Raw genomic sequence first — 13282 nt, 5'->3', positions numbered from 1 at the left:
AAACACTGCCCTGGTCCTGCTGGCCACACTATTGCTGATACAGGCCAGGGCCATCGGCCTTTTGGCCACCTGGACACTGCTGGCTCATGTTCAGCAGATCAACCTTCCCTCCTGACTTGGGGGTGAACTCACTAAGGTGTGCTTTTTATCTCCTAGCCCAGATAATTGATATTGGATAGGTCTGGACTCAATACTGAGCCCTGGGAAAAACCCCTTGTGATGGCCACCAGCTGTATTTAGTTCCATTCTCCACAAGAAGAGTGTTTTGTCCTAAATTAGCCAGCTGCTCAATTTGATGGATTTTGCAAAGCTGACAATGTAACCTGTCTTTGCTATGCATATTTCCTCCCAACCACAGCCACAGCAAGATCCTTCACGCAATAGCCCTCTCACTAGTCAGTGAAAACTTTCTGGCAATAGAAATTGTCCCTTTTGTGCTCTCAGTTTCAACTCACCCCCAGGAGAAATTGGTGGAGGGCAGGAGGAGAGTGGGGAACAACCTGATTCAGGTATGCAGAGAGGGTGCCAGGTGTGAAAGAACTGGTCATTGTGGGCACATGGCTGTACACTCCCATATACACTGAAAAGCTCACCTGAGCCATATATTGCAGGGGGCCCTGGTGGTCCAGGTGGTCCAGGTGGGCCAGGAGGTCCAATTTTTCCATAGCCTGGTAAGCCAGGCAGGCCAGGTAATCCTGGAGGTCCTCTGGGTCCAACAACTGAGTCCCCTTTTGGTCCCTGTCAGTGGTGAAAAGTATTTCCTTGAATGTATTGGTTTCACTGCTGCAGGGCCATCATCTCTAGTGGCAACATTCACCATGTGCCTGCCACTACACCACCATTTAGACATGAGTCTGTAGGCAATTTTCTCCAGGGAAGCATGGGTATAATGGAAAATGAAAATTTTAACCACATAGTGAAATAAAGTCAAGGATTTAAATTTCAGAAAACTTTCTGAAAATTATCATACCTATCCCTGAGTAGCTGTTACCTGCAAAACACTCAACAGTGCTCTCAAAGTCCTGGATCTCTGCTCTGCTCATACTGAGACTGCTTGCTTTGATGGGCTCAGAGAGTTTGTGGAAAACTTTAATGTAAAGTGTGTCTGTGCAGAGTGTGCACCTCATGACGAGTGCTGTCTTCTCCCTCCTGTGATCAAATGCTAGCCCTTAACCTCTCCGGCTGTCAGACTTGCAGAATAAAAAGGCTCAACTCCAATTCCAGTTTAGCCTGACTGAGGAGGGCTTGTGCTCCGTGCTCACACCATCCTGCAGACGTGGAACACACTGGACCCTGGACAAGGAGAACTCAGCTGTGCCATCCAGTTCATTCTTGCCAGTAGAACTGCTTCTGAACAAGGAGATGGCTCTGAGCAATGTGGAATAGAACCAGGGGGATTTTTGAGAGTGGTCTTGCCAACCTAATGCTTCGTCCTCAGCTGTGGCCTACTCATTCATGATTCTTGACACAGACGTGGCAATAGAGGAATGCAATGCCCATATTTGTTGCCAGATCCCAGGATTAAACTAGCTTCCAAAGAATTGGTGCATTTTATTCCAAAGCAGCTGTGGTGGCAATCGGAAGAAGATAAAATTAAAAGGTAGACAGTAGACAGTGGCTGAATTTTATAGAAATGGTCCAGATGACTGCACACTGGTCTTTTCAGTCATGCTTTTGGATCACTAGGAAAGCAGGATTAATTCTTTAGATGGCCAATAATTTTCAAGTAAGCTTCTGACTAACTTTGTATGGCCTATTTTGGTATGTTTGGGGGTATAAGTAGTAACATCACAAATTATACATGCTGCTTTGATTTGTAATGCTGTTAATTAATAGCATGATGTACATACTAGTGTAGCTATATGAGACAGCTGAGCACAACATTACGTCAGTATTTCAAAGCAAAGTAATTCTGTGCACAACAGTGAAGTGTCTGTGTTTACACTTAATGCAATTTTCTCCTATTCACTTAATGCTTAGCATGTAATTTTTTGTATAGTTCCAGCAATCCTGATGTTTGTCTCTTTTTAGTGCCTTCTAAAATAATTCTAAAAGGGTAGTCACAAATATTCCCATTCTACAACTTGCATGACTTACGATTAATCCTGGTCTTCCAGGTGGTCCAGGAGGTCCTGTCAGAAAAAACCCTCCATTTGGTTCTCCTTTTTCTCCTTTTACACCAGTGACTCCATTGTCTCCTTTTTCACCCTTTGAAGAAAATGTATTTTAAAATGTTGAGAAGTGAGACAGGAACACAATGCACTGAACTTTTAAATTTATGTGAAATCTGAGTTTGGTAAAGGAAAGCACCTGCTTGAAATGTTTTTAATAGCACTTTCTTCTTGTGGGATATGGGATGAAAAGGGATGCTTTCTCTATTGAGGCTACAAGGCTCACTCAGGTCAAGGGCTAGGGGAGGTGGGGTTAGGTGGAGGCACAAAAAATGCCTCTGTTGCTGTTTTCTGCTATTCTGACCAGCAAAACCTTGTTCAGTGCTGTAGCTGGAGGCGAAGGGAGAGCTGGAGGAAGAATAAAAGGCTGGCTTTGTGCTTTCCTCCATCACCAAGGAAAAAGTAAAACAAGATTGACATCAATTGGACAGCTATTTGAAAGTATGTGACAAAGTGAGCAGAGCAGGGGTGGGGGTGTGTAGCAGGAGGACAGAAGAGACACCACGAAATTGCAAACACTTGAAACTGTATGTCCTGTTTTGCATGGCTGATTATCAACTAGTTTGGGAAACAGAGAAACAGGTAAGAAGAAGCATTGAGGTACTACATTATTATGTCCCTGCGCAAGATGAGCCACAGCATCTATACATTTGTCCTCACATTATTTTTTTCTGTTTGTCTGCTTTCTTTTCCCCTTTAATTTTTTTTTGTCTACTATTTTCATGTTTCTGAGAAATAGATCTGTGGATAGAAGAGGCAAAGGGCAAAGTAAGAATGGCAGGTATCTGCAGACAGCCAGAGAACCTGGCTATGTACAGCTCCTTCTCTGACACTTAGTATTTGTAGAGTCCCAGTAGACACCACTCAAAAAGTTTCTTTATTCTAGGCCATTTTGGGGAGCTGAAGGACTAGATGAAAAATGAGTTCTTTGTAGTTAAATCTGTAAAGCTACAGACATTACACCATAAGATCAAAGAAACCTATCAGCTTTGCCACATAAATGGGACACTTTATGCCACAGGAATAACTTGGGTAGACTCAGCCAAGCAGAAATAAAATCCTAAAACCAGGCAGCAAGGGTCCTTCCAAGAGATTGCCAACACAACACTTTTGGTAGTATCATTAAATGATAATTTGATTCAATTTTTTTCAGTTCTTCTACTGGTAAAGAGTCTTATTCACCTAAAAACATTTAAAACAATATAATATTTTATTAATTTTTGTTAGTTGAAGCAGCCAAGAGAAGAACAGAACAGCGAGAGACCAAAAAAGTCAAGGTATGGGTATACTTCGCTGTAAGAGCTTCCAGGACAAGTAGTTTCCATAATTTAATTTTATTCAGTGTGTTTAAAAGATAAATAACATGACATGGAAGTGATTTCCACTGCCCTTTCCCCTCACCCAGTGTTCTAGAAGCCCTTTAGGAAATGGATGTCTTTTACCTGGCATGGAAACAAAAGCATTCATTTGAGGCAGATACGTTAGGTAACAGTGAGTTATGACTCACTTTAATACCACTGGAAAGGTAAAAAGCCTCAGTAATAAAGTTTCTTTCAAAAGTAATCTTTCTAGACCTCTGAAAATTGCTATCTCTATATGAATAAATGTGCCTATGTAGCTGGAGTTTAAGAAATGAACATAATTTGTAATTACTGATGCCCTTATATTTGTGTATCTCACCGTGTTGCATTGGTTTGTGCTTAATTTATAGTAAAGTACACTTTAAAAAAAGGTTAACAGAACTCAAACACAAATGGGATATAATTACCTTTATGCTATTAATAAAGTGGCTGAAATATGATGGAGGCAGAGGTGGACCTGAAAAATGAAGAAATACAATAAAGTACAATAATTATCTGTAATTTTCGTTTTAAAAGCACTGCTTTTGCTATTACTGGTTTAAGAGTTTAAAGGAAAACTATTTACAATAATGGCATTAACCTTTATATCAAGCAGATATTTTTAGTTTGGTTTCCTAAGCAAGACTTATGCAGCCTATCTAGTCTGTGTCCTATTTGTCACTCTTCTACCTTAATAACTTCTGAATCTGATTGGGATTTCAGAAAAAACAGAAGCAAAGAAGTCTCAAATATGAAAAATTCCCAGTTTTCTGAAAACATAGTAGCTGGGAGGAGGAGTGAAAGAGACGCATCTGAGTTAACCCCTTTGATGGAAGCCAAGATAAAAGAGCAGCTTTTCATATGTTTTGCTGGTAGTGGGGTGATCCATCAGTAGATGTGTGATCTTTCCTGAAAAGACAGTACCAGAGCTGACAAGAGAAAGAGATAGTGTTGCTGCTGTTCTGTCAATTGTATAATAACTCTTCCTTGACATTTTTCTGCAATGAAAACCAATATCAGATTTAATGGTTATACCACCCGTGCTGTCTGCCAGTGTTGCTCAGCCAAAATTGTCGAGCCTGCACAAAAGGTTCAAAAAGCCTTCAAATATTTTGTGCTTGGTATACATTTGGGAAAAAAACCCCCGTATTTTGCAACTTTCCATAACAGTTCAATGAATTTCCTTCAAATGTGTTTTGATTAATTTTTGAGATCTTTGGGCCCAACCCTCTGCCAGCCACAGGATTAATTTCCCAGTGTGCCACCTCAGATAAAATTAAATCAAGCAGACATCATGGGGCAGAAATGTATTCTCATTATGGCATGTTTTGAATTTATTGTTGCCTTACCAATTACAGCTTGCAGCAGTGACCTGCTTGATCCTTGTGAGGGGCAGGGAATGACAGGTGGAATGGTGGAATGGAATGGCAGGTGTCCTTCTCAGATGTTGCTTAGTATTAATCTCTACACTGAGCACTATCTGAGGTCTTTCTAGGATGACCAGCAAATAATCTAGGAGTGAGTATGGTGCATGAAGCCCGTGTCTTTTGAGTTTGCTCTTATACTTTTTGTCTTACCTTCATATTTTTGCATATTATCAATTAATAGACACCGTTTATAAGGTTGGAGAGGTGACATTTTGTGAAAAGCACAAAATAAATCCGCTGCATGGACAAATACTACAGTGCAAAAAGCTTTTTCTGGTTTCTGGAACACAGCAAATGTACTGGCAAGAGTTTCAGCCACCTTTCCCTCAGAAAAGGTTTTTTTGAAAAAAGCCTGTACTTTAATTATGCAACTACCAGCTTGTAAATTTTCCCTGTCAGTGGTTATGTGAACACCTGTGAGAACCAGAGAACTGCTTTCTATGAAAGAATATTTTAGCAGCTACATCATTAAGCAAACACCAAACAGGAATATTTTTTAAAGCATTGACAGAATTGGTCTTAGTTAGCATGCTTCAACTTCACATGGAACAAAACATTGGAGCCAGTTGATCTATTGGATCAAATGAATGAATCTCTGTTATTTTAGGAGAAAAGTGATTAGAGTTTTCAGTTTAACCAGAATTCTTGTTTTATTTTCACTGTCCTTTACTAGCTGCAGTTTTGCAGCAAAATCATAAGAACAATCCTCTCATAATCTTCTTCCTATGAAGCACCTGAAATCATCAGATATAGGCAAGAAAATACGTATAAGAAATTAATTTTTATTCAATACAGAACCTGAAAAGAAACAGGTATGTTCGTGGTGGATAAGCCAGCACAGAAGAGAGAATTTTCTTATTTTCTGTTTAGGAAGGTTTCTTGCTTCTGTTTTCGACAAGTTTATTGATGACTGGAGTTGCTAACTGCTTATTTTAAGATATTGGATCAGAATAAAAATTAATGAGGACAAGACAGGAAAATTGGTTTTACTACAACAAAGAGATGTTGTCTTCAAAATAACTAAAATATCATCTTCAGTCAGCAGAATTATGTCTTTGGAACAAAACCAAAAATATCTCTGTAGATATAGTGAGGGGTTTTCTATGTAGATATAGTGAGGGGTTTATATAGTTATTATATGGAGAGAATATAGTTACAGTAATTTCACGATTATAAGCCATACCTGATTATAAGGTGCAATTCCGGGTGTCAGCAATAGTCCTGGGTTACAATACAGAGTGTGATAAAAGGTATCTATTCTATCACCATCTGTTGAGGGTGGGGGCAGTGATCCTTATCTCCGTTGGAGATGTTCTGCTAATGGGCCATCCATTGAAACCAGGCAGGGCATTGTTCTTTATCTTTTCACAACCCATCCTTCCTCCAGAGAGTCATTTTCTGCTAATGGCCCATTGAGTCCCACTGTGTGACTGATAAAATTACTGCATCCCATTGGAAGTTGGTCCAGCCAGGGGGAAGAGCCCAACATTTCTCACCAAGATAAAACAGAGGTTTTGGGACACTAAGGGAGCCCCTTTCTCCACTGGACTCCAGAGGAAAACTGGATTTCTCCACATCACCACTGCTCCTCTGGAGGGAAACTGCACCTTCTATAGGAGCACTGCTTCAACTGAATCACATCTGTCACTGCAGGAGGATGCAGCCACCATTTAATGGGACTGCTACCAACACCCTGCCTGACGGGGTGTCAGGTTGTACTCTGACTTTGTCAGGGTTTGGAGTTTGTTTCTTTGTAGTACTGTATTTCTATTTTAATTTCCCTAGAAAAGAACTGTTATTCCTAATTCCCATATTTTTGCCTGAAAGCCCCTTGATTTCAAAATTATAATAATTTGGAGGGAGGGGGTTTACATTCTCCATTTCAAAGAGAAGCTCCTGCCTTTCTCAGCAGACACCTGTCCTCCAGACTAAAACGGCAACTTTTTGTTCTTTGTCCATATATAAGCCGCACCTGATTATAAGCTGCACTTTGGTTTTGGGCCAAAATTTTAGTCAAAATGGTGCGGCTTATAATTGTGAAATTACTGTATTATCAATGCATTAAACAAAAATTACTATAAATACGGCATAGCAACATTAATTCAATATATTGCAGTTTCTATTTCAAATTATTTCTGGCAGCAATTGAAGCCTTATCTCAGTATATGAGATTTCAAAAAGTGTGCAGAAAATAAAGCATTTGTAATTAAAATCTTTTTAAACAGACGCTTGTTTCTGTAATGCTTTTTTAACTTGTAAGGATTAGCATTGTGTATCAATTTTTTGATACAGAAAGCAAATCTTTGGGTGAAGAATAATTCTTATGATGCTCCTACTGCTAGTGAATTGGTATTTTCAGTGCACACAAACTCTTCATGATTTTCACAAATAAATCAGAAAATATTAAAAAATTGGTTGAAATGGAAATAATCTATTATTAATAATCATCTATTATAAACCTATTTATCTATAATCTATTATCTATAATAATCTATTTATAATAATCTTTCTACCTCCTATTAGAAGTGTTACTCTCACCAACAACTGACTGCCTTGAACTCAGAATGCACAGGTATATTACCCTGAAATGTGGATTTTTGCACAATTGGCTCAGAAAGACTGATAACAAAATGATATCTCAGGAAGTGTCCATGATGTCTTTCTAAAATGCCAAAAAAATATCTGACCAGTCACTTGCATTTCCATATCTATTCTTGTACTTAACACATTCTTAATTTTCACAAATGTGAAGTCTGTCTTTTCAAAACACACTTTGGATAACATTAAGAGCTTTGCCGTTCTGTGTATCAGTTCACCAAAGAACACTGGTGTAAATCTGCAGGCAGATAAGGCTGCCGAGATAAAGATCCAAGCATCTTGTTGAATTGCTTTTCAACTTAAATATATATTCCTCCACAGGATGTCAATGACATATTAGATTTAGTATCTAATATTACCTGGTGGTCCTGGAGCACCTCTGTCTCCCTTTTCTCCTTTTAAGTGTACTGAACTCTGCAGTCCCCAGGAATCTCTGTTTGCTTTAGCACCTGTGAGAAAAGCATCACGAATTCATGGGAACTTGAAGACAGCAGAGACTGTAGCAGTGACAACCAATCCTGTCCCTTCATGGTTGTCTCATTTCTGATAATTGAATGGCTGCCTGACTGTCCTCTCTTATCCACCCCAACGTGTGCAAGAGAATCTCTCCCTCACAGGTCAATCTTTTATGCACATTTCCTTAACCACCTCGCCTAAGACCTCTGAGAAAACCTGGTTTTATTTCTCCATTTGTGAATTTCACTGGAGCAGGTGCAGAAACAGTTCTTGAATTATGCCTGTGTTGCATACCACATCTTCTACTACCTCTAGATTCCTTTCCCTTCCCTTCCCTTCCCTTCCCTTCCCTTCCCTTCCCTTCCCTTCCCTTCCCTTCCCTTCCCTTCCCTTCCCTTCCCTTCCCTTCCCTTCCCTTCCCTTCCCTTCCCTTCCCTTCCCTTCCCTTCCCTTCCCTTCCCTTCCCTTCCCTTCCCTTCCCTTCCCTTCCCTTCCCTTCCCTTCCCTTCCCTTCCCTTCCCTTCCCTTCCCTTCCCTTCCCTTCCCTTCCCTTCCCTTCCCTTCCCTTCCCTTCCCTTCCCTTCCCTTCCCTTCCCTTCCCTTCCCTTCCCTTCCCTTCCCTTCCCTTCCCTTCCCTTCCCTTCCCTTCCCTTCCCGTTATACTATAGCCAAGAAAAAGCAAAAAAACTCTTAAGTATGAAAAACCCAATTAAAAAAAAAAAGATAACGTATTTAAACTAAGGTACAAGAAAAGAATTACACACCGTGGTCATTAAGAACTTCTTGATTTCCAGGATAGGGAGCATTCACCTTCACACAAAGAAATCCACTAAAAATTATCCATGCATGTCAAGCAATGGAAATGCATTACTTAGTATGTCTGAAAAGCCTGGCAAACTTGCATGCTAGTAAATATTATAGCAACACTCTGGGATTATGTCCAGTTTGACAGGGTCTGAGTGTTAGCTGATCAAGTTTTTATGAGGATTATTCTCTCCTTGACATGCAACATGCTTTCAGCTAAAGGGTAACATCATGCATTTTGGAGGCATCAGCAAATCCTACTCTCAGCTGTGCCAGTGAAGCATCAGAAAACTCATTTTCCGAGAACAATTCTGAATTCACTACACTGTGTTTGGAAGCAGGATTTGATTTCTGACTGTGAGATAACAGCTCGTGTTTGCTATTCTTTTCATCAGATTGGGGCTGTGTTATGTCTGATGTTGACCTGTTCTCCAGATGCATTGAGAGTACAACGGGGAGACAGAAGCTGTTCTAGTCTGTCTTTTTCTGCCACCTGTAACAGTGGGAATGCTACCTATTTCTTGCCTCTCTTCAAATCAGGGACAATGCAGTAACTGAAATGTGGCACAGAGCTTGGAAATTTCGGTACTTTCTAGTACTATTCACAGGAAACTAAGCAAGTCTACAAAAAAATGGAAGTTGCTGCATCTGGTTAATCCTGTAGTATTATCCCATAGAAGTCTTACTCACATGGAGAGCTCCATTAACTTCAGAGGTTCAGTCCCCATGAGGAAAACTGGTGGGGTTCAGTCTGTAGCTCTGTATCGACACTCATTTATGTAGGCATGAACAGCAGACTTCTTATCTATAAACTCGGATAGGTTTAGGAGATTACTTACAAATGTAGGACAAATCTGTCTAGCACATTCATGTGCATGAAGAGATGTTTACAAGTACATGTTTCTACTACTTGTGCACGGAAAAGTTAGTGCTATTTTTTGCTGATGGTTACCTTCCTGAAAAGCGGCTATTATTATCTGAAATTCAGAGAAAATAGGCTTGTTCTACAGAGAATCAGATGAGAGTTGAGGCTAGATGGCATCTCTGGAGGTTGTCCAGCCCAAAGGAGAATCCGCAGATTTTTCAGGGCCTCAACCAGTCAGGTTTCAGAAGTGAGGCTGACAAATACATACGTGATTATTGACATGTTACCAATGTAAAACAATGTCATACAGTCGGAGTGAGAAGATTTAAGGGAGACATTCAAAGAAGTAAAAAAATGATGTGTGGAGGTGGTAGGCCAAAACTGTAGGAATGACAAATTGCCATAGAGTAATGACTATTTATCATTAATTTCCCAAAAGATCACAAGTTGGGATACAACCTTTTTCAGCAGTAGGGTTAGGGTGATGAGGGGTATCAATACATCTAGCAGAGAGGAAGTTAAGAGGTGTTTCTCTAAAATAAGTGAAAAAGAACTGGAATGCAAATTGGAGGAGAGGGCACAGTATTATTTGGAGCTATACTGTTTAACAGAAAAGTAGAACCTCCATCCTGAGCCCTACACTATTCAGGGGTGGGCTGTGGCTCCTAAAGACAAAATCCTTTCCAAGTACATACTACACAGTTTAACAGTAGGATATTACCCTAGCGAAAATACTTCCAGGACTGAACTGTGCTCACCATTCATTCTAGGATGCAATTTCTGCAATTCATTGAACAAAAATTGCACTAAGGCTTTTTCATACTCTCTGAAAAGCAGGGGCAGATCTTGACCTGCTGCCATTCTGTGTGAACAGATTGCATTTGTGGGTCAAATAAAGAACACGATTTTTCTTTTCTGATGCATCTTTCATGTCACCATGAAATAGATTAAAAAAATCTTTTGGATAGGGAAATTAAAAACAGCTAAGGACAGAACAACATGGGGATTGTATTTATACATACATCTAAAAATATGTGTACCCGTATGTACACACATGGTTCTCAAAGCAACTCCTAAACTATGGAAAAACAAGCTTTGAAAGGCATTAAAAGTATTAGAAAAAAAAGTAATCAAAGTGCTTTAAGTAAAAGAGTCTAGTGTTTCCAATTCTGTTATATATTTTATAAATGGCTCAGTTTTCATATATGGCTAAACACTCGAAAATCTGTTACCTTGAAGAGCAAGTAGAACACATCCCTGGTGCAAAGCAGAAGGCAGGGGGAGAAAAGCTGCAAGGTTATGGTGTTTAGGTGCACAGCTGCTTTGGTTATGTCCTGTCATGGCCATGCATCCTGCTAAGAGCAGATTCTTCTGCATGTGTGACTTACTGGCATTTTGCAATGAGGCCTGGGAGGGACTGGGAACACTGTCTGTTGGAAACAGGAGGGAAATTACTCTAACAAGCGTGAGTATGACATAGCATGTAACACACCATGTAGATCTGACAGTCATGGTGGGACCAAGGCTGGAAAGAAAACCACCACCTCGCTGGGAGAAAGCCCAGCTGGCTCCCAGCTCTGTCATCATGTCCCTCCCTCTCTGTGGGGCCATGGGGGCAAAACTCTTCCATGACAGTGGCTTTGGTTAAGAGCTCTTTCTTTGCACACCCATTGTGAACTGTGTTGACTGAAACCAGTTTTGATGTTTCCCTTTGCAAGCTGCTTCTAGGGCAGCACGTTTCTGCCGCAAACCAGCCTTTGATCCCCAGTTGTACTTACTCCTTTGATATAAAGTATACGTCCTGGGGGTCCAGGGGGACCTGGGGGCCCAGGCAAGCCAGGAGGGCCCTGGTAAGAGAAAGTGAAAAGAAGCAAGGTATTAGAAACTGGAAACTGGAACACCTAAATCACTGCATATTCAAACTAAATTAAAGACAGTGTATCTCTCATCCAAGGAAAATTAGGTATCCTACACTGATCTAGATCTTTCAAGACTGCTAAGATTCACAGATTTTCAGGTGCCAGTCAGATATGTACATGCTAATTAGCAACCCTGAGGAACCCTGCTAGACTGGAGGTGTTTGACTGCCTTTTACAAAATATATATGTCAGCTCTTTACTGTGCAATTTGAAAACTTGGCACAAGGCTGTGTTCACCTTTCAGTCCACATCAATGCAACTTTCTGTATGTGACATATGTCATCTCATCAATAATTAGAGATCCATTAGATTTTATCTTCCCTGAGCACTCCAGGAAGGACGACTAGAACATGCAGCCTCTTTTGTTTGCTTGTTTGTTTTAACCTGTCAGCCTGATGTACTTCATCTAGTTATACTTGCTACAATAGCTTTTGTGTAGTTAAGGCAGACAATCCACAAAATGAACTTTAATATTGTTTGAAGATATGGAAGAAAGAAAAATCTACTTTAGCATTTTCTGTTGGTGGGTGGTAATTTTTCTGTCATTTTCTTCCAATTAGAATTTGTGTAACTTGCCTGTTTTCACTTTCCAGGAACTATATTTCTATTCATACCTACTTCTAGAGATGTAAGCCATGCTCAATACCTGTTTTTTTTTACTGTGGAGATACTTAAACATTTACCAATTCTGTGAAGATACTTACCAATTCTCAGTCTCCCTGCTACTCAAATAAAGCAATATTATCTCACTCATTTTATTGTCTAGATAGACAAGACACTTGCGACTTGCAGTTTGTGTGCCATGTTTGTTTTTCCCTTTTGAGCAAAGTAGAACCAGAGGCTTCCTACAACAGAATCCACTTACAAAAATTGCTCTACTAAAATAGTCATACTGACTTTATGCTAACACAGCAACATACCTGTGTATTTTTTTTCAGCATTATCTCTGATGCAGATGAAATAGATTTATGTGGTATGGGTACCCATTTTCCTAGCACAGATTGTCCCAATTACATCAGAACAATCACATAAATTGCTCTGCTGTTGTGAATTTTATTGTTTATGCTCAGCAGTGCTAGTTGTTGTGCGGTCCAGTCTCAATGTTTATCATGAGACTTGTCTGAAATCTTTTCATGGGAATAGACTTGCAGCAACAGGACCTTGGCTCATCACTTGTCATACCACAATTACAGGTTTTAGGTGAGCATGGTTATGCTGTCATCTGTGCAGAGGTCATTATTTTGGGTACATGTATTTGGCAACTGCAGCAGGGATACTCACTACTCAGTAGTGAGTATCCCTTTGTTAATAAAGTAGACACCACTTCCCTGTGATATGCTCAAGTCCTGTTTGTACCTGGGCTAGAAAGCTCAGAGCCTGTAGGGGTATCTTCAGATCATGAGAGGTCACACTGGTGGCCTGGATCAGGAAGTCCTTGATATATATAAAAGAACTGGAATTCCAAATCCTTTGCTGTTTGAAGCTGCTATGGCAGCAGTGAATGACACACATAACTGTTACACCTGGGAGCTGATAGAGGTATATGTATCTGCAAGTACTGCCCAGACAGACCCAGAAATGGACTTTTCAATGACTGCTGCTAGATAGGAAAAGTAGCAGAAGCACAATTATTTCTAGAACATTTCAGGTTTTTAGTCCCATCATCATTTGAAAGGAATCAATATAAATCAGACTTCAGATT

At 40.0% G+C, this 13282-nt stretch overlaps 1 protein-coding gene across 2 annotated transcripts in view; it reads right to left on the bottom strand.

Annotated features, from left to right (window-relative positions):
- Positions 1–13282, bottom strand: part of COL15A1 (collagen type XV alpha 1 chain) — a 125353-nt gene that overhangs the window by 9920 nt on the left and 102151 nt on the right. For both annotated transcript variants that reach the window (XM_033081819.1, XM_033081826.1), the window contains 7 exons: positions 11440–11508; positions 11050–11091; positions 8757–8802; positions 7896–7985; positions 3940–3989; positions 2098–2208; positions 594–738 (listed from right to left, as the gene is read on the bottom strand). In XM_033081819.1, coding sequence (XP_032937710.1) covers positions 594–738; positions 2098–2208; positions 3940–3989; positions 7896–7985; positions 8757–8802; positions 11050–11091; positions 11440–11508 — 553 coding nt within the window. The remainder of the gene's footprint in view (positions 1–593; positions 739–2097; positions 2209–3939; positions 3990–7895; positions 7986–8756; positions 8803–11049; positions 11092–11439; positions 11509–13282) is intronic.

The sequence above is a fragment of the Catharus ustulatus genome, chromosome 1 (assembly GCF_009819885.2).
Source record: "Catharus ustulatus isolate bCatUst1 chromosome 1, bCatUst1.pri.v2, whole genome shotgun sequence".
Classification (NCBI taxonomy): domain Eukaryota; kingdom Metazoa; phylum Chordata; class Aves; order Passeriformes; family Turdidae; genus Catharus; species Catharus ustulatus.
This window is presented reverse-complemented; position numbering and strand designations above follow the sequence as displayed.